The 20598-nt window shown below is 40.3% G+C and overlaps 1 protein-coding gene and 1 pseudogene across 4 annotated transcripts in view; both read left to right on the top strand.

The window, feature by feature from the left end:
- The window catches only part of LOC143687210 (putative pleckstrin homology domain-containing family M member 1P), a 56446-nt gene that overhangs the window by 18068 nt on the left and 17780 nt on the right, over positions 1–20598 (top strand). For all 4 annotated transcript variants that reach the window (XM_077163960.1, XM_077163961.1, XM_077163963.1 and 1 more), the window contains 3 exons: positions 2489–2894; positions 15573–15843; positions 19190–20110. In XM_077163960.1, the coding sequence (XP_077020075.1) occupies positions 2489–2894; positions 15573–15843; positions 19190–20110 (1598 nt within the window). The remainder of the gene's footprint in view (positions 1–2488; positions 2895–15572; positions 15844–19189; positions 20111–20598) is intronic.
- On the top strand, positions 12580–14198 carry LOC143685597 (BCL2/adenovirus E1B 19 kDa protein-interacting protein 3-like pseudogene; annotated as a pseudogene).

Raw genomic sequence — 20598 nt, 5'->3', positions numbered from 1 at the left:
CACTAAGCATAATGTTTTCAAGGCCTATCCATGTTATAGCATATATCAGTACTTTATTCCTTTTTATTGCTAAATAATATTCCATTTTATGGATATACCACATTTTGTTAATAATGGATATTTGCATTGTTTCCGTCTTTTGACTATTATGAATAATGCTGAACGTTTGTGTAAAGGTTTTGTGTGGACATCTGTTTTCAGTTCTCTTGGGTATGTATCTAGGAGGGGAATCCCAGGGTTGTAAAGTAACTGTTTAATTTTTTGAGGCACTGTCGAACTGTTTTCCGAAGCAGCTGCACCATTTTACATTTCCACCAGCATTGTATGAGAGTTCCAGTGTCTTCACATTCTTACCAACACTTGTTTTTATCTGTCTTTTATAGTAGCCATCCTAGTGATTGATAAGTGGTACAGTATTGTGGTTTTGATTTGCATTTCCCTGATAACTAATAATGCTGAACATCTTTTCATATTCTTATTGGCCGTTAGTATATCTCCTTTGGAAAAATATCTCTTCAAATCCTTTCCCCATTTTTAATTGAATTATTAGTCTTTTTATTATTGAGTTGTAAGATTTTTTTTATATTCTGGATACTTGACCCTGATCAGATATACGATTTCTAAATATTCTGACTCATTCTGTAAGTTGTCTTTTTTTCACTTTCTTGCTAGTGTCCTTTGAGGTACAACAACTTTTTTAATATTGATGAAGTCCAATTAATCTATGTTTTTCTTTGGTTGCTTGTGTTATAGGGTCATATCTAAGAAGTCATTCCCTAATCTAATATCATGAAGATTTAGACCTATATTTATTCTAAGAGTTTTCTGGTTTTTGCTCTTGCATTTAGGTCTACAATTCATTTTGATTAATTTTTTATATCATGTAAGATAGGGGTCCAACTTTAATTTTTTTTAATTGAGAAGTTGTGGTTTTACAGAACAATCATGCATAAAATACAGGATTCCCATACACCACCCCACCACCATCACTTGCATTGATGTGGAAGATTGTTATAGCTGATGATAACACTTTTTTTTTTGTAATTCTATTTTTTAACAGTAGTTACGTTTGTTACAGTTGATGAAAGATTATTAAAGTAGTACTATAACTGCTGTCCATAGTTTACATAGGGGTGTTTTTTCCCCATATTCCTGACCTGTTTTTTTTTTTCATGCACGTCTCCATTTTATTGTTCATCTACCCATGCACTGGATAAAGGGAGGGTCACTTATTTTTTACTATAATTTCTTGAAAGACTGTTTTGAGATTTTTATGATTATGTAGGTAGGAGCAGAACTTAGTGGTAAGACAATCAGGTAAGCAACTTGAGTTCTAAAATCTTCATTTCCCTAAGCCCAAATTATGGAGAATTTAATATGTCTTTTGGGCCCATTCTAAGTGATTTGGGTAGATGTATGCAAATTTTGGGCTCCAGACAGCTTGTTGCCATCTGAACCTGGATTTATCAATGAAATACTCCCCTAATTTCATAAATCACAGGAAGAGACAGCAAATGTGTTATTTCAGAAATGGAACTTGGATTTTCAGAATCCTCAGATAGATAAAGTGCGGTCACTAACCAGTGCGCATTCAGAAGGCCTAGGAATACGTTTTTGCAGTGTGTGTGTGTGTGTGTGTGTGTGTGTGTGTGTGAACAAAGGCAGTAATATTGGCCCCCTCTAGTCCTGGGAGGCACCATGGAGGGGGCGGAAGAGCCAGTCCATTGGAGGGAATTTGTAATAACACACCCCGTGTATACTTATATACACCCTCTTACACCTTGTGGACACTGATCTCTAGCAGCGTTTTATAGCAACACCCAGTCTGTCTCTGAGGTGGACCAGCCCTTGCACCCCCAGCCTGCTGTTCCAGTTACTGTTCCAGAAACAAAATAGGCCCCCACTTAGAAAACCTGCATGGTCCTTATTCACCTAAGTCCATATCCCAGAGTGGAGTCTTGGTGCCTCAGTGGCATGTTCTGTTGGAGAGCCAGCTCTTAGATTCACTCTGCCTATCTGCTCTACCACAGATGGTGTTTGGGGAAATGATTGCCCACGCAACCATTTTTTTGGCTAAATAAACTCTCCTCGCCTTCCGTTAGCCTGTTCACAAGGTAAAAGGCATGCTTATTATACCTGTGGGAGAATGCTTGAGCCCCAGAATAAGGGGGTGGAGAGGTATTTCCTAGAAAGCTAATCAGTTCCTATTCTTCTCAAGTCCTTTCTCTGCTATGTGAGCTTTTTCACCTGAGATCTTGAACTTCACCACTTACCTACCAACCTAATCTGCAAAGTCCTGCCTGAAAAGAATCCCTTGGTGGTGAGTATAGAGGAGGAGGGCTGTGTGTGAGTGATGGATGCAATGGATAATTAAAAGGGTTTTTAAAATCACAAAACAGGAGTTTTCCACTTTTGCCACTATTTCAGTAACCTTGGGCATCCTAGCCAACCACCAGTCACACGGGTTTCTTTGTTTAAAAACTTCTAGGGTGTTGTCAGAATTCAGCAAAGCCCATGTAAACTCTGTGCCAACCAATGGACTGAGCCAAGAAACTGAGACTCCTGCACTGCAAGCCTCGCTCTCCCTTCATGGCCTGGGCACCAGTACACACCTGCACTTTGATGTGCCTGCAGAGTCCATCCCTGCCCAAGCATGCTCTGGGACTCCAGGTGGTAGCCACAAGCAGGACCTGCTTTCCCAGGCACCTGGCACCCTGGACTTGTCACAGCTGGACACTGCCCAAACTACCTCTTCGGGGAACACCTCAACCCAGCAGCCTTCTAGTCCTGTGAGAGAGAAAACCAGGGCAGGCTGCCAAGGGAGTGGCCAGAAGTCGTCCCCAGAGGACAGTGGAGTTAGACTGAACCTTGTGGTTTCCTCACCTACCAGTCCGGTGAGTGTTACAAGTTATTTGTGGGGAGATCTTGGCAACATATCTCAGAGCTCATGCAAGGTTTCCTCAGCTAGTGACCAAGTGGTCTCTACTTTCTCCCCACTACCTACTCTTTACTTGCATGGTGATGGTATTAAAAAGCATTATAATGGTAGAGTGATGCTTCTCGATGTGGAAGTAGTGGCTGTGAGCCAGGTACTGTGCTGAACACTTCCCACGTCACCTTCACATCAACCAGACAAAGGTCCTTCTCATCTGACCAGAGTCTCTTAACCACTACCGCTTTCTAGCATAAAGTCTTGGGAAAGTTACTTGGCCTTACTGAGCCTCAATTTCCTCCTTAGGTTGTTACTATTAAATAAATGTTTTTGTAAAAATACCAGGCTTTCAAACAACTCATTTTGCAGTATGAACTAGGCTTTAGAACTACGCTGTTCAGTGTGGCAGCCACTAGCCACATGTATTAACTAAAATCCATACTAAAATCTATATTTCACTCTTTGGATTGTACAATTCTGGGGATTTTTTTCTTTTAATTTTTGTTGTGGTAACATATATACAACATAAAATTTCCCATTTCAATTACTTTCAAGTATACAATGAGAAGGTGTTAGTTACATTCACAGTGTTGTTGCTACCATCACTACCATCTAGTACCAAACTTTCCCGTCACTCCAAACAGAAACCCTCTTTCAGGCATTAATCCCCCACTCCCCAACCCCAATTTTGCATTTTGTAGTGTGGCTGCAGAACATTTAAATTTACAGGTGTGGCTCTCATTATATTTCCATTGGACAGCACTTTCTAGAATAATGGAATCCAGCTTGTTGACAACCCAAGGTGGCAATAAGAAGCCAATCCTAGATATCTTCTTGAGAAAGCCATTGAGTTGAAGAGGAACCCAATGTCTTTTACCATTTTACATTTTTTCTTGTTTAGTCTCTGAATCTGGAGTTTCCACATATACCACTTTTTCTTTATCCATTCATCATGAATGGACATTTCAATTTTCAAGTTTTGGCTATTTTGAAGAAAGCTGCCATGAACCTTCTCGTACATGTCTTTTGGTGAATCTGAGGTATATACCTAGGAATGGAATTGCTGGGTCATTGGATAGGCATATGTTTAGCTTTAGTAGATATTGCCGAGCAGTTTTCAAATATGCTTTTACTAATTTCCACTCACATTAGTAGCGTATGAGAGTTTTAGGTGTTCTTCATCCTAGTCGATGGTACCGCAATCTTTTAAATTTAGCCACCCTAGTGGGTATGTAGTAGTATCACATTGTGGTTTTAATGTGTATTTCCCTGATGACTAATGATATTGATACCTTTTCATTTGCTTATTGGCCATTTGATACTTTTTTGTGAAGTATCTGTTCAAGTCTTTGTTCCATTCTTACATTGAGTTGTGTGTCTTTTCCTTTTTAATCTGTAAAGAATTCTTTATATATTATGGACATAATGAATCTTTTGTAGGATATACGTATACTGCAAATATCTTCTTCCTATATATGTTTTTTTTTCCTGTATGTTTTTAAAGTCTCTTAAAGGTATCTTTTGATGAACATAAGTTCTTAACTTTAATGATGTCCTGCTTACCAATATTTTTGTTTATGGTTGACTTATTTAAGCAATTTTTTACTACTCCAAGGCTATCAAGGTATTCCCCTGTTTTCTTCTAGAAAGTTTAGCATTTTACCTTTCAAAATTATGTTTATGATCCATCTTTAATTAACTGTTGTGTATTGTGTGAGGTAGGGGTTAAGGATATCTGACAGATCTTTGCACCATTTACTGAATATATAAATCTTGTAACCATGTAAGTATAAGTCAGACTCTCCATTTTAATTGTCCTGAGGATGGCTTCAGGGCCAAAAATGTCATAGGACCCTGAATGTTGTGAGTGGGCAACTGTCCACACATGCTGAAAATTGAAGAAGAGAGGCTGTGCAGCACTCAGCTTGGATTGGAGGCAGAAGGATGTCCATTAGGGAAGATGGCTGTGGGCTCCCACAGAGAGCCATGTACTGGTATTGACCATGTTGCGTTCATGCCTGTCTAGGGTCTGGCTTCTGCTTTGCAGTTCCAGAAATCCTATCTTGCCAGTGTCCCAGAGTCTATGCCACAAGGCAGCTGAACTCATTAGCAGAATTCTTCCTCTGCTTCCTAAATCCAGCCTCCCTGGCCTCCTTGTAACTCCCTAGGCAAGAAAAGCTCCTTCCAGCCTGGGGGCTCTTCCTTTCTGTTCCCCCCTCCTGGACCACTTTCCCAACTTGCTCCTTTTTCTCTTTGCTATTTATTTGCTTTACTTTGTTTATAAAATGGTCATCACTATGTAAAATTGTAGTATCTATCTGTCTGCTTCTTTATTTTCTGTATTCCTTACTGGAATATTAAGGACCAGGTGTGTTCATCTCTGTATTGTCAGCACTGAGCACTATACCTAGGAGAGAGCAGTTGATAGTTCTTGAACTCTCAATAGGCTCTCAAGATGCCTATTATATAATATATAATGCCTATTATATTATATGCCAACTTATAAATTGACACTGACAAGTACACCATCCTGTGGACAGAGTGGTCACGTTGCTCTGACCAGGATAGACTCTCTCTTCTTACTGGCCTCAGAGGACTTTGATTCCTAAAAGGTTGCTTGGGGTATGTGGGATCAAAGCACTTGGCGCTGTGAGTCCAGTGTTAGCATCCCGGATGCTGTTCCTCTTTCTGTGTCTATTGCTGCACCAATTTGTTTATTCCTCCACCCAGGGGAAACACTGGACACCCACTCTGAAGCCTGCCTGCTCACACTGTCCTGGGGCAGTGCTGGAATATGACTTGCATGTCCCCCTCTGTGGTCCACATCTCTCTGGGCTCCCATAACTTAGTCATAGGCCTTTTATTTAACATTTTGTGAGAGAGGATATTGGGATCATTGTGAAATTTTACAGGTCTGACAGTCATTCGGTCTTTCTTACAAAAAAAAATTTTTTTTTTAATTGATGCAGTAAGAAGCATCTACTATGAGCCAAGCACCATATTTGGTGCCAGAGTACAGTGATGGAGCAGCATCCTTCAAGGACAGACCTGTATCATATATGTGGTGTTAAGTGCTAGGAAGGAAAGTCTCAGGGAGGTGGGGGCAGCTCTCTGGAGTGACTTGGCCTATCTGGCATCCAGGGGCTTGTGAGCTGGTTTCATAGTTTAACTCCCAGAGGGCAGTCTCAGTTTTCAGACTCGGTCCCAATCATCGTCCCCATGAACCACTGCCTAGGACATGTGCTCCCCTCCCCTGGTTAGGGTGCAGGTAGACCCTTTGCTTGGCATAACAATGATAGACTGGATCAAAAAGTACTTTTTTAAAAGGGGTCCAGAGACGTGGCATCTCACCCTCAGCCAGACTCCATTCTGGGATTTAGCTGTTGTTATATATGGTAAAGTGATACCGCTAGTTGCTCAAGTTGGCATTTCTCTGTCTTGGATCCATGGCTCTGGTTCAGATCCTTGGTCAGCGGCAGAGCCTGGTGATTTTTCCCCATTGTTAAAGGGCAGGGAGCTGACCAGATGTGGAGCACTGGCTGAGCAGGTAGGGTAATGGTAGGAAGAGAGGAGGGAAGGAGGAAACAGTGGCTCTGGTGCTCTCACTCCTGCTCCCTCTCTCCCTTCCCCTCCCTTCATACCTGGGGACCCTGGGGAAGGGACAGGGGTCACACAGCAGAGCTCTTTCTAGCCCCAAATGCAGACGCTCTGGGCATCAGTGCTCCCATTCACTGTCTCTGTGGCTTAAGAGAACAAGAGGAGGTTTTTCCTAGAGTGTCATGTCTTGCTGGCTGATACTGTGGTCAGTGGGCTATGTCTGAACATTTCCTAGTAGTTCCTCTCTCCTAAGTAGAGAAAGAAACCCTCACCAGTGGACATACATAATCTTAAAATTCCCATTCACCTCCTCCTTCCTTCCAGTTTCCTTACCCCACCCTTGCTATTTTATGTTAAAGATAGTTGGTTAGTCAAGGTTTATTCCCTCATCATGTATAACTCTGTGCCAGGCATGCTTGCTGGAGATATCAAATAAATAAATAAACTTCCAAACAGCCATAGAAGTGCTAGGATGGAGAAAAGCATGGAATTCCACTTGAACATAATAGCGGTCCCTAACCCAGCTGGGGATTGGGAGAGTATAAGCTGGGGATGGGTGAGGAAAAGCTCTAGGAAAAGCCAGTGAATCTTAAACAAACAGTAACTTTCCCATCAGGACCTTTGACAGGGACTGGAGTGCCACACAATTCCCCAGGTGTGTGCATCAGGCTCCATGAGCCTGCCAGAAAGGCTAAGTAGTTGCTAGGGAGCTGGCCCTCTGTGTCTTGCTGACCTAGACAAGCTGTGCTCAGAATCTGGTGTTGTAGCTAGTCCCCAGTAACCGCCCTGGATGATACCTCACCACATCACTGACAGAAGGAAGCACCTGCCAGTTCTGAAGGCCCCGCAAAGGAAGTTCTGGAGGCCCAGCTCTGTGAGGCCTCTCACCAAGTGCCTCACTCAAAACTCATCACTTGTGGCCTAAGGGGTCTTGTAATATATAGATGGCTGAAACTGTCCCAACCAGTCCTTCCAGGACAGCCCCAGCCTAGCTCCTCTTCCCTGCCTAGAGGGAGAAAGAGTGCAGCTTTGATTTAGAGCTTGGAAATAACAAAGTCAGGGTGAGGTTGGTGGCACTTAACAAAAGAAGTGGGCTGGTTCCACCCCTTTTATGACTTACTTTCCATCTGTAGATAGCTACTTGGAGTGGCCCACCCAGCTGCTTTGCTTCTGTTCTCCCACGTTTAAGCACAGAAAGGCAGGGAAGGCTAGAACGAGTGAAAAACAGAACTAGAATCTATTCCCACAAGCCCCACTGACCCCAAACCCATACCACTTCCCCTAGCCAGTGAGCACCTCCAGACTTGGGGAGTGGAAAGTGGCATACCCTGACTGCCTGGGCTCTCAGGGCCTGCTCACAAGTGGGGAGCAGAGCCAGAGGCAGACAGTGAGAACTGTGAGTCCTACCCATCTTTCTCATCACAAATCCCACAAGCAAGGTTGCAAAACCCTATGTTCCTTCAACAAATGGTTCTGGGTCAACTGGATAGCCACATGAAGTTGGACCCCTTCTTTACACTATAAAGAAGAAATCACTCAAAATTGATTATAGACTTAAATGCAAAACTATAAAACTCTTAGAATAAGAAATAGGTGTAAATCTTCATAACCTAGGATTAGGCAATGGGTTCCTAGATATGACACCAAAACCAAAAAGAAACAAAAGAAAAATGGGTAAATTGGAGAAATGAGCCAAATTTTAAAGTGTGTAAAGGATTTGAATAGATATTTCTCAAAAGAAGATATACAAATGACTAATTAGCTCAAGGAGAGATGTTCACTATCATTAACTATCAGGGAAATGCAAATCAAAACAACGAGTGACAACTTCACACCCACCAAGATGGCAATAATCTAAAAGATATCACCGGTGGGAACTAAAACAGAACAGTAGCTTTGGAAGAACTTTGGCAATAACTCAAAAAGTTAACATATTTACCGTACGACCTAACAATTCCACTCCTAGGTATAAATCCAAGAGAGAAAAGATACAACTAAAATCATGAATGAAAGTAGGGACATTTCTACCAACTTGAAAGAAGTAGAAAGGATTTTAAGAGGGTACCATGAAGAATTACATGCAAATAAATTAGAAAATGAGAAGAAATGGGCAAATTCTTAGAAACATTCAAATTACCTAATCTGATGCAAGAAGAAATAGAAAATCTCAACAGCTTTATATAACAAGTGAAGAGATTGAATCAGTAATTAAAAATGTCCCAATGAAGAAAAAGTCCAGGACCAGATGATTTCTTCTCTGAATTTTCCCACACATTTAAAGAAGATTTAATGCCAATCCTTCTCAAACTCTTCCCAAAAATAGAATAGGAAAGATTACTTCCTAACTTATTCTCCGAGGCCAGCATTACCCTAATGTCAAAGCCACAATATAAAGATAGCACAAGAAAAGAAAACTTCAGACCAGAATCACTTGTGAATATAGATTCAGAAATCTTCAACATCAAGACAGAGGATCAATAAATAAACAGAGAATTTGAATATTACAATAAATGAGTTAGACTTAACAGACATTTATAGGACATTACACCCCACAACAGCAGGATACACCTTTTTCTCAAGTGCTCATGGATCATTCTCAAAGATAGACCATATTCTGGGTCACAAAGCAAGTCTCAATAAATTTAAAAAGACTGAAATCATACAAAACACTTTCTCAGATCATAAACGAATGAAGTTGGAAATCAATAATAAGCAGAGCGCCAGAAAATTCACAAATATGTGGAGGCTCAACAACATACTCTTAAACAACCAGTGGGTCAAGGAAGAAATTACAAGAGAAATTAGTAAATATCTTGAGGCAAATGAAAATGAAAACACAACATATCAAAACTTATGGGACACAGCAAAGGCAGTGCTAAGAGGGAAATTTATTGCCCTAAATGCCTGTATTAAAAAAGAAGAAAGGGCAAAAATTCAGGGATTAACTGTCCGCTTGGAAGAACTGGAGAAAGAACAGCAAACTAACCCCAAAGCAAGCAAAAGGAAAGAAATAACAAAGGTTAGAGCAGAAATAAATGAAATTGAGAACATGAAAACAATTGAGAAAATCAATAAAACCAGAAGCTGGTTCTGTGAGAAAATCAGTAAGATTGATGGGCCCTTAGCAAGACTGACAAAAAGAAGAGAGAGAATGCAAATAAATAAGATCAGAAATGGAAGAGGAGACATAACCACTGACCCCACAGAAATAAAGGAGGTAATAACAGGATACTATGAACAATTTTATGCTAATAAATACAACAATGTAGATGAAATGGACAACTTCCTAGAAAGGCATGAACAACCAACTTTGACTCAAGAAGAAATAGACAACCTCAACAAAGCAATCACAAGTAAAGAAATCGAATCAGTCATTAAAAACCTGCCCAAAAAGAAAAGTCTAGGACCAGTGGCTTCACATGTGAATTCTATCAAACGTTCCAGAAAGAATTAGTACCAATCCTGCTCAAACTCTTCAAAAAAATTGAAGAGGAGGGAAAGCTACTTAATTCATTCTATGAAGCCAACATCACCCTCATACCAAAGCCAGACAAAGATATTACAAAAAAAGAACACTATAGACCAATTTCTCTAATGAATATAGATACAAAAATCCTCAACAAAATTCTAGCAAATCGAATCCAGCAACACATTAAAAGAATTATACATCATGACCAAGTAGGATTCATCCCAGGTATGCAAGGATGGTTCAACATAAGAAAATCAATTAATGTAATACACCATATTAACAAATCAAAGCAGAAAAATCACATGATCATCTCAATTGATGCAGAGAAGGCATTTGACAAAATTCAACATCCTTTCCTGTTGAAAACACTTCAAAGGATAGGAGTACAAGGGAATTTCCTTAAAATGATAAAGGGAATATATGAAAAACCCACAGCTAACATTATCCTCAATGGGGAAAAACTGAAAACTTTCCCCCTAAGATCAGGAACAAGACAAGGATGTCCACTATCACCACTGTTATTCAACATTGTGTTGGAAGTTCTAGCCAGAGCAATTAGACAAGAAAAAGAAATACAAGGCATCAAAATTGGAAAGGAAGAAGTAAAATTCTCACTGTTTGCAGATGATATGATACTATATGTCGAAAACCCTGAAAAATCCACATCAAAACTACTAGAGCTAATAAACGAGTACAGCAAAGTGGCAGGTTACAAGATCAACATTCAAAAATCTGTAGTGTTTCTATACACTAATCATGAACAATCTGAGGGGGAAATCAAGAAACAAATTCCATTTACAATTGCAACCAAAAGAATAAAATATTTAGGAATAAATAAAAAAAAAAGGAAAAAAGAAATCTTCAACAAAATACTGGCAAAACGAATCTAATGATATGTTAAAATGATTATATACTAAGTCCAAGTGGGATTTATTTATTCCAGGAATGGAAGGATGGTTCAACATAAAAAAAGTCAATGTAATATACCACATTAATTATTAGAATGAAGGGGGAAAAAACACATGATCATCTCATTTTATGCAGAAAGGGCATTTGACAAAATCCAATTTGATTAAAAAGATTCAGAAAACTAGGAATAGAAGGGAACTTCATGAACATGGTACAGGACATTTATGAAAAACCCATAGCAGATATCATACACAATGGTGAAAGACTGAAAGCTTTCCCCCTGAGATCAGGAACAAGGTAAGTTTGCCCATTGTCACTATTGTTATTCAGCATTTTACTGGAAGTTCTAGTTAGGGCAGTCAGGCAAGATAAAGAAATAAAAGGCATCCAGATTGGAAAGGAAGAAGTTATAGTATCCCTATTCACAGATGTTATGTTCCTATATATAGAAAATCCCGAAGAATCTTCAAGAAAGTTACTAGAATTAATAAACAAATTCAGCAAAGTTGTGGGATACATGATAAACACACAGAAGTCAGTTGAATTCCTATACGCCATTAATGAACAATCTGAAAAGGAAATTTAAAAAAACAGTTCCATTTACAATAGCTCTAAAACAATAAAATACCTAGAAATAAATTTAACCAAGTAAGTGAAAGACATGTACACTGAAAACCACAAAACACTGCTGAGAGAAATTAAAGAAGACCTAAATAAATAGAAAGACATCTGGTAACATGGATGAGAAGATTTAATGTTAGTAAGATGTCAGTTCTGCCTAAAGTGATGTACAAATTCAATGCAATCCCTCTCTAAACTTCAGCAACCTTTTTTTTTTTTTTTTGCAAAAATTGGAAAGACATTCCTCTAATTCATATGGAATTGCATGGGGCCCCAAATAGACAAAACAATCTTGAAAAGAAAAAGTTGGAGCCCTCACACTTCCTGACTTCAGAACTTATTATAAAGCTATAGTGATTAAAACAGTATGGTACTGGCATAAAGATAGACATATCGAATAATGGAATAGAATATTGAAAAGTCCAGAGTTATATCCACATATCTATGGCCAGTTGATTTTTGACAAGTGTGGCAAGCCCATTCAGTGGGGAAAAAATAGTCCCTTCAACAAATGGTACTAGAACAACTGGAAATCCGTATGCAAAAGAAGGAATGTGGACCCATACTTCTCACCATAATCAAAAATTAATTCAAAATGGATCAAAGATCTAAATATAAAAGCTAATACTATAAAACTCTTACAAAAAAAAAATCGGGAAACATTTTCAGGACCTGATAGTAGGTGTGGGTTTTTAAAGATTACACCCAAAACAGACAGAAAAAGAAAAAATAGATAAATGGGACTTCATCAAATTTAAAACTTTAAGGATATAAAATTAATGTGCAAAAATCAGTAATGTTTCTATATACAAGCAGTAACCTAACTGAGGAGTCAATTAAGGAGAAAATCCCATTCAAAATAGCAACAAAAAGAATCAAGTATCTAGGAATGAACTTAACTAGGGATATAAAGGACTTGTACACAGAAAACTATATAACATTGCTAAAAGAAATTTTTTAAAAATCTAAATAGGTGGAAAGATATTCCCTGCTCATGGATAGGAAGGTTAAATATGATTACAATGTCAGTTCTACCCAAATTGATCTACTGATTCAATGTAGTACCAATCAAAATTCCAACAACCTACTATGAAGACTTGGAAAAGCTAGTTACAAATTCATCTGGAAGGGAAAATGACCCCAATTAGCTATAAGCATCCTAAAAAGAAGAACAAAGTTGGAGGGATTAACACTTCCTGATTTTAAAACTTACCATAAAGCCACGGTCGTCAAAAAAGCATGATATTGGCACAAAAATAGAATTTTTGACCAGTGGAATTGAATTGAGAGTGCAAAAATAGACCACTGAATCTTTTTTTTTTTTTAATTTTAACCACAAATTGATGGAAATATTTTATTTAAAATAGGAAGGACATAGCCATGTAGACCACTAAATCTTTGGTCAGCTGATCTTCAACAAAGCTCCCAAATCCACTGAACTGGGGCAAAATGGTCTTCTCATTAAATGGGGATGGGAGAACTGGATACCAATAGCCAAAAGAATGAAAAGAGGACCCTTTCTTTAAACACTCCACAAAAATCAACTCAAGGTGGATCAAAAACCTAAATAAAGGACCAGTACCATAAAGCTCCTAGAAAAATATGTAGGGAAATATCTTCAAGACCTAGTAATAGGAGGTGGCTTCCTAAACTTTACACCCAAAGCACAGACTGCAAAAGAAAAAAAACTAGATCAATGGGAAATCCTCAAAATCCAAAGCTTTTGTGCCTCAAAAGACTTTGTCAAAAAGGTGAGGAGACAGCCAACTCAATGGAGAAAATATTTAGAAATCACACATCAGATAAAAAGGTTTGATATCCTGTATACTTAAAGAAATCATACAACTCAACACAACAAAAGAACAAACAACCCAATTATAAAATGGACTAAAGATATGAATATGCAATTTTCTAAAGAGCAAATATAGATGGCTAAAAAGCACATGAAGAAATGATCATTTTTTTAGCTATAAGGGGAATACAGATCAAGACTACAATACCCAAGATATACAAGATACCACCACACACCTTTGAGAATGGCTGCTATTATAATGTGTTGCTGCCCGAGAACCAGAGACAGTCCTGCTGCCACCGCAGCTTTTACAGGCGTCCAACAATATCTTCTCATTTATTTGAACAGCTACCGCACCTGCGTAACAACTGCGATGAATGTGAACAGCCTTTGCCACTGCCAGCCAGCCTCAACAGTTCCTGGATGAGGCTTCTGATGAACAGCAGCAATAGTAATGATAATGGCAGTAGGGAAAATGGGGGGCTGGAATATGTGCTTTCCTCATCCTCTGTCCACAGTGGAGACATGGAGAAGATTCTTCTGGATGCACAACATGAACAGGACAGAGTAGTTCAAGGGGCTGTTCTCATTGTGACAGCCCTTCCACACAAGAAAATGGACAGATTATGTTTGATGCGGAAATGCATACCAGCTGGGACCACAGCTCTCAGTCAGAAGAAGAAGTTGGAGGAGGAGAAAAAGAAGTTGAGGGGTTGAAGAAAAGTGTAGACTGGGTATCCCACTAGTCCGGCAGACCTGAAAACGTTCTACCAGAGGAGTTCCACTTCAGGCACCTTAAACATTCTGCTTCTTTAAAAAAAAAAAAAAAAAAAGGAACTCCTACAACTCAACAACAAAAAGACAAACAACCCAATTAAGAACTGGGACAAAGATTTGAATAGACATTTCTCCAAAGATGATATATTGAAAGGACCTATAAGTATATATAAAGGTACTCAATATCTTTAGCCATTAGGGAAATGCAAATCCAGACTACAGTGAGATACGACTTCACATCCACTAGAATGGCTATTATTAAAAAACTGAGTATACGTTGGCAAGGGTGCTGAGAAATAGTAGCTTTCGTGCATCGGGGCAATTGTAAAATGGTGCAGCCACTGTAGAAAAGTTTGTTGGTTCCTCAGAAAGTTAAATATAAAATTACCATATGACCTAACAATTGCACTCCTAGGTATATACCCTAAAGAATTGAAAACAGGAATACAAACAGCTATTTGTACACCAGTATTCATTGCAGCATTATTCACTAGAGCCAGAAGGTGGCAGTAACCCAAGTGTCCATCAACAGATGAATGGATAAATAAAATGTGGTATATCCATTCAATGGAATACAGTTCAGCCTAAAAGGAAATAAAATGCTGATACATGCTGCAACGTGGAAGAACCTTGAAGACATCCTATTGAGTGAAATAAGCCAGTCAGATAAGGACACATGTATGATTTCTTTTACATGAAATACTTAGAAAAGCAAATTCATAAAGTCAGAAAACCCGAATAGTGGTTACCAGGGCTGGCGAATGAGGGAATGAGAAGTTATTAGTAAATGAGTATGAGTTTTGATTTTGGATGATGAAAAAGGTCTGGAAATAGTGGTGCAAGTTATACAGAATTGTCCACTTAAATTATTTTTATGTTATATGCATTTTACCAAAATTAAAAATAAATATAATTAATTTTAAGAAAAGAAAATAAATGTGCCCATTCAAAAACTTGTACATGAATGTTCATAGCAGCATTATTCATGACAGCCTAAAAGTGGAAACATCCTAAATGTCCCTCAACTGATGAATGGATGAAGAAAATGTGGTATATTCATACAATGGAATATTATTTGGCAGTAAAAAGGAATGAAGTACTGATGCATGTTACAACAGGGATGAACTCTGAAAACCTGCCAGTGAGAGAACTCAGTCACAAAAGTCCATGTACTATATAATTCCACTCATGAAAATCTAGAATAGGAGAATCTCTAAAGACAGACAGTAGAGTAATGGTTGCCTAGGGCCGGGAAATGGGGAGTGACTAATATTGGAGAGTAATGAAAATATTCTCAGTTTAGATTATGGTGATGGTTGCACAACCCTGTAAATATACTGAAACCATCGAACTGCACACTTTAAGTGAGTGAATTTTATGGTATGTGAATTGTATCTTATAGATGCTTTAAAAACCTTAAAAATTGAAAATGAAACAAATGAAAAACACTTATGTCTTTACTTCTTTGTCAATAGAAAAACACGAACTGGATTTCTGAAGATGACTTCTACCGGCCTTCCCAGGAACAACTCCCTGACACTCCTTCAGCTCATTCTGTGGCTTCTTCCACAGGGATTCTGGAGTCAAGGCCTGGTCTCCGCAGGCATTTTTCTCAAGGGCCAAGAAAAAGCCACTCTCTAGGGGCCTTAGACAAAGCTTGTGTGCCTTCCCCGGAAAGCAGGAAGACCAGGGCAGCCCCCGTACCCGAGCATAAGAACTTCTGGGTGGTGCACCGGAGGCAGATGGGTAGGTGACGCGAGGGCTCCTGGCCGCCTCGATGCTCAGGGCAGTGCTCTTCAGAAAGCAGCCCTGAGGGGAGCTGCGGCCACTCCGTCTTTAACATTATCAAGTGGATGGATGTTCTCACAAGAAAACTTCATCCGAAAATGTAATAATAAGGGGCAGTCATGCTTTCTGATAGGAATTCAGAAAAGCCTGTCGTGGAAAGGGCTATATTTTCTTATAAAATCTTAATTAAATAATGTTCAACTACCTACAGAGTACAAAATACTCTTGTATATTGAAATGGAAAATACTTTCTCTAAATCTACTCTATAAAATGTATGATTATAGTAGAGAAGGCTTGATTCTGTTCTGTAGCCCAGAGAAAACCCACTCTCATGAAGCCTCAGGTGTTTTAGCAGCTCTTTCCAAAGATTTTTATCTTAGATGGTTTATTTCACAACTTTAAGCATATGAAGGGTTGAACAGATCTGCTATTTGTTTCATGTCCATTATGTGCTGTTTATGAGGAAGCCAACTTGATCAGTACACCCTGTGAAATTCCAGAAGAGTGTTAAATAATCATAACCTAATTTTTCTGTAACCTCCTGTAATGGGTCTGTAAACCTCTTTAAAAAAAAATACTCCAGATTTAATCTTTTTACTCATTTTCTGTTTGTTGTGACCCAGCAGAGCATTCTAGCCAGGTTTGTGGGGTACTGGCTTGGATAGTATGATTAAAGCCCTGCTTTATATGGCTTCTTTTAGGTTTCACTTTCAGCCCTTGAAATGGTTGCAGTCTATAACCATGCTACAGAAGGTGTGATTCATGCCTAGGCTATCAGGCTCCCTGAGGGCTAGGGAGACTGGTTCCTTTAAGGGCCTGGGGGTACCCTGTCTGTATAATAGTTTGAAATCTCCAAGGCCAGTCCAGGCTAGGAGAGGGAGTATTGTGTGTCCTCTGGAATCCCTGGTTGGTGGCAGAGTATAGTATGGGGTACATAGGGATTCACACACTCATTCATTCATTCATTCATTCAACAGTTATTGAGCATCTGTGATGTACCAGGTGCTGTTCTGGGTGCTAGAAACACAGCAGGAAACAAAGCAATGTCCCTATCTTCATAGAACTTCTATTCTAGTAGGGAGAAACTGGAAATAAAGGCAAGAAATAAGAAAAAGACAACAACTAAATGTCTAGTATGAACTGTTGGCAAAAAGTGCCTCGAGGGATAGTAAATCAGGGAGTACCCAAGTGGGGAGCATACCATTTCATATAGAATGGCCAGGGATGTCCTCATTATTAAGGTGACATTTGTGAAGATGTGAAGGAAGAGGGGATGGAGACATGAGGCAATCTGTTTGTTTTAGGCAGAAAGAGCAAATACAAAGGCCCTGTGATGGGAACTTGCTTGAAGTGTAAGGAAACAGTGGGAGGGGCAGAGTGGCCAGAGCAGAGGAGCTGGGGAGGAGGTGATTAGACATGAGGTCAAACGGCTGATGAGCCCGAATAATGGAAGACCTTATAGGCCACCAAAAGGACTTTAACTTGTGCTCTGAGGGAGATAGCAGCCATTATAGAGTTTGGGGCAGAGGAACATGATCTGACTTATCTTTTTTTTTTTTTCTTTTTTTATCACATAGTTGTATATTCATCACCATGATCAGTTCTTAGAACATCTACATCAATTTAGAAACAGAAATAAAAAGAAAACAGAAAAAAAAATTCATACATACCATACCCCTAACCCTTCTCTTTCATTGATCACTAGCATTTCAATCTACCAAAGTTATTTTAACATTTGTTCCCCCTATTACTTATTTTTTTCTTTTTTTTTTATTAATTAATGGGAAAAAAAGAAATTAACCCAACATTTAGAAATCATACCATTCTACATATGCAATCAGCAATTCTTAACATCATCACATCTGACTTATCTTTTAAAAAGGTCATCCTGGCTTCTAGGATTGTAGGGGAAGAAAGACCAAGTAGAAGACTAATGCTATAACCCAGACTATAGATGACTGTAGAACAGATCCATGTTGTAGTAGAGGATTCTGGAAATGTGCTACAGATAGAGCCAATAGGATTTGCCAGTGTACTGAGTATGGAGTGTAAAAGAAAGAAAATGAATGATAACTCCTAACATCCTCCCAAGCAACTGGAAGGATGAAGTATCCCTTTTTATGAGATAAGGAGTATTAAAGGAGGAACAGGTTTGGAGTGAGAGAATCAGAAATTCCTTTTTTGGGCATGGAGTTTGAGATGCCTATTAGACATACTTGGAGCAGATGGATGTAAGAATCTGAAGTTCAGGGGAAAGGTCCAGGCTAGAGATAAAAATCTGGGACTTGTTGAAATATGGATGATATTAAATCCCCCAGAGTAGATAAGATCAGCCAGAAAGTAACTGTCAACAGAAAAGAGAAGAGGACCCAGGACTGAGCTTTAGTGCCTACCAACATTTAGAGGTCAGGAAGAGGAAGGGGAGCAAGGCATAGAGACAGAAGACTGGCCATGACATTAGAGAACTGAGAGTAGTATCTCAGAGGCCAGTGGAGGAAGTATTTCAAGAGGGAAGGAGAACTGTCTCCATGGCTGCTGATGGTCAAGCAAGATGAGATCTGGGATCAGCTTTCGGATTTGGCAACACGAAGGGCATTAGTGGTCTTTACAAGAGCAGTTTCACTGGAATGAGGAGACTCACGAAGAAAAAGGAGCAGGGGAATTAGAGACAGAGTTTTGATACCTCTTCAAGGATTTTTCTGTAAACAGGGCCAGAGAAATAGAGTGGGTGGTAATTAGAAGTGTGAGTACACTCAAAAAAGGTATTTTTAAAGATGAGAGAAATAACATATTTCTATGCTGGTGGGAATGATCCGGTTGAGGATGGTGAAATCTGCAACATGGGAGAGAAAATGGGAAAATTGTTGGAGAGAAGTACTTGTCCTTGAGCAAGCTGCTGGGGTAGACGGGTGGAGGGCTGGGAAATTCCTGCAAAAGTGGACAGGGTGGCCTCAGACAGGAACACAACCATTTCTCCTTAATGACAGGAGGGAAGTCAGATTCTGAGTACAGATGCTGGAAGGCACAGTGAGGGGCCATATGGAGGTCATCTTTTGGGTGCATTTAGTATCTCCATGAAATATAGGAAGCAGAGTCAACTGCTGAGGGTAAGGATGGGGTGGAGGCAAATATATGTTCCCATCCAGCTTTTAGAATCCCATTTGGCAGTGCCCTGTTGGCTGGCCCATGTTCTGGTGGCCATCACTTTGTCCCTACCTCCTTGCAGGACATCAGTTAACAGAAGTTTTTGGGGGGTGGTAGAGGGCCACGCCCATTGTCTAAAGTGCTTCTTTCTGCCTCCAGGGCTATCCAATCCATTCCGGGGCCTCATGAAGCTGGGCACCTTGGAGCGGCGGGGGGCAATGGGAATCTGGAAGGAACTCTTCTGTGAACTCTCCCCTCTGGAGTTCCGCCTCTACCTGAGCAATGAGGAGCACACCTGTGTGGAGAACTGCTCCCTACTGCGCTGTGAGTCTGCGGGGCCAGCCCACAGCGATGGGCGTTTCGAGCTGGTCTTCTCTGGCAAGAAGCTGATTTTACGGGCCTCCTCCCAGGATGAAGCTGAGGACTGGCTGGACCGGGTACAGGAGGCCCTGCAGAAGTGCCGGCCTCAACAGGAGGACGAGTGGGTAAACATCCAGTACCCAGAGCAGCCTGATGACGCCCCTGAGGCTGCCCCCAGTGGTCTCCCCTCCCACTCAGACTCACTCTTGGAACCAGAAGCCTTCCAGGGCACGCAGTTTGATTGGGCATCTGCCCAAACTCCAGAGCCAGACGCTATTAAAGAATCCCTTCTGTACCTGTACGCAGACAGGACCTGGATGCCCTATATTTTTTCCCTGTCCTTGGAGTCTCTGAAATGCTTCCGTGTGAGAAACAATGAAAAGATGTTAAGTGACAGCCATGGAATTGAGACCATCCGAGATATCCTACCAGACACAAGTCTCGGGGGCCCATCCTTCTTCAAAATCATCACGGCCAAGGCCGTCCTGAAGCTGCAGGCTGTGAATGCCGAGGAGGCTGCCTTGTGGAGGAATCTAGTACGCAATGTCTTGGCATCCTACTTGGAGACAGCGGAGGAGGCAGTGACTCTCGGTGGGAGTCTGGATGAAAACTGTCAGGAAGTGCTGAAGTTCGCCACGCGGGAGAATGGCTTCCTGCTGCAGTACCTGGTGGCCATCCCCACAGAGAAAGGCCTTGACTCCCAGGGCTGCTTCTGTGCAGGTGCCATTTGCTCCCCCACCAACCCAGCCTGTCATCTGCACTCTGCCTCCTAATTTAGGCACTCCATCCTTCCTGGCTTTCCCTGTGTGCCTCTTTCCACCCCTGGGAATGGTGCAGCAATTGAGGCTCTCCCTGCAGCCTCTCCTCCCCACAGCACTCACTGGGCCAATACCTCTGCTCATGAGTAGCCCCCCCCACCTCCTGCCACCTACAACTGATGGGTAGAACATGTGGGTGGCAGCTTCAGCTGCCTGCTACTCACTGCTCAGGGCATTCCAGGGGAATAAGCACTTCTCTCCTTCATTATCATATTACTAGATTATCATCTTCTTTTAGAGCAGGGGTCATGGTATCTTCCAAATATTATAAGCAAATGCTCACAAGTTTTTAAATTTACAAAAATGGGCTCATGGTATTCATTACTGTCAGTAGACTTTCTGTGATCACGAAAATGTGTTGTATCTGTGCTGTCCAATACAGTAGCTGTG

This window comes from Tamandua tetradactyla, chromosome 6 (assembly GCF_023851605.1).
Source record: "Tamandua tetradactyla isolate mTamTet1 chromosome 6, mTamTet1.pri, whole genome shotgun sequence".
NCBI classification, from domain to species: domain Eukaryota; kingdom Metazoa; phylum Chordata; class Mammalia; order Pilosa; family Myrmecophagidae; genus Tamandua; species Tamandua tetradactyla.
This window is presented reverse-complemented; position numbering and strand designations above follow the sequence as displayed.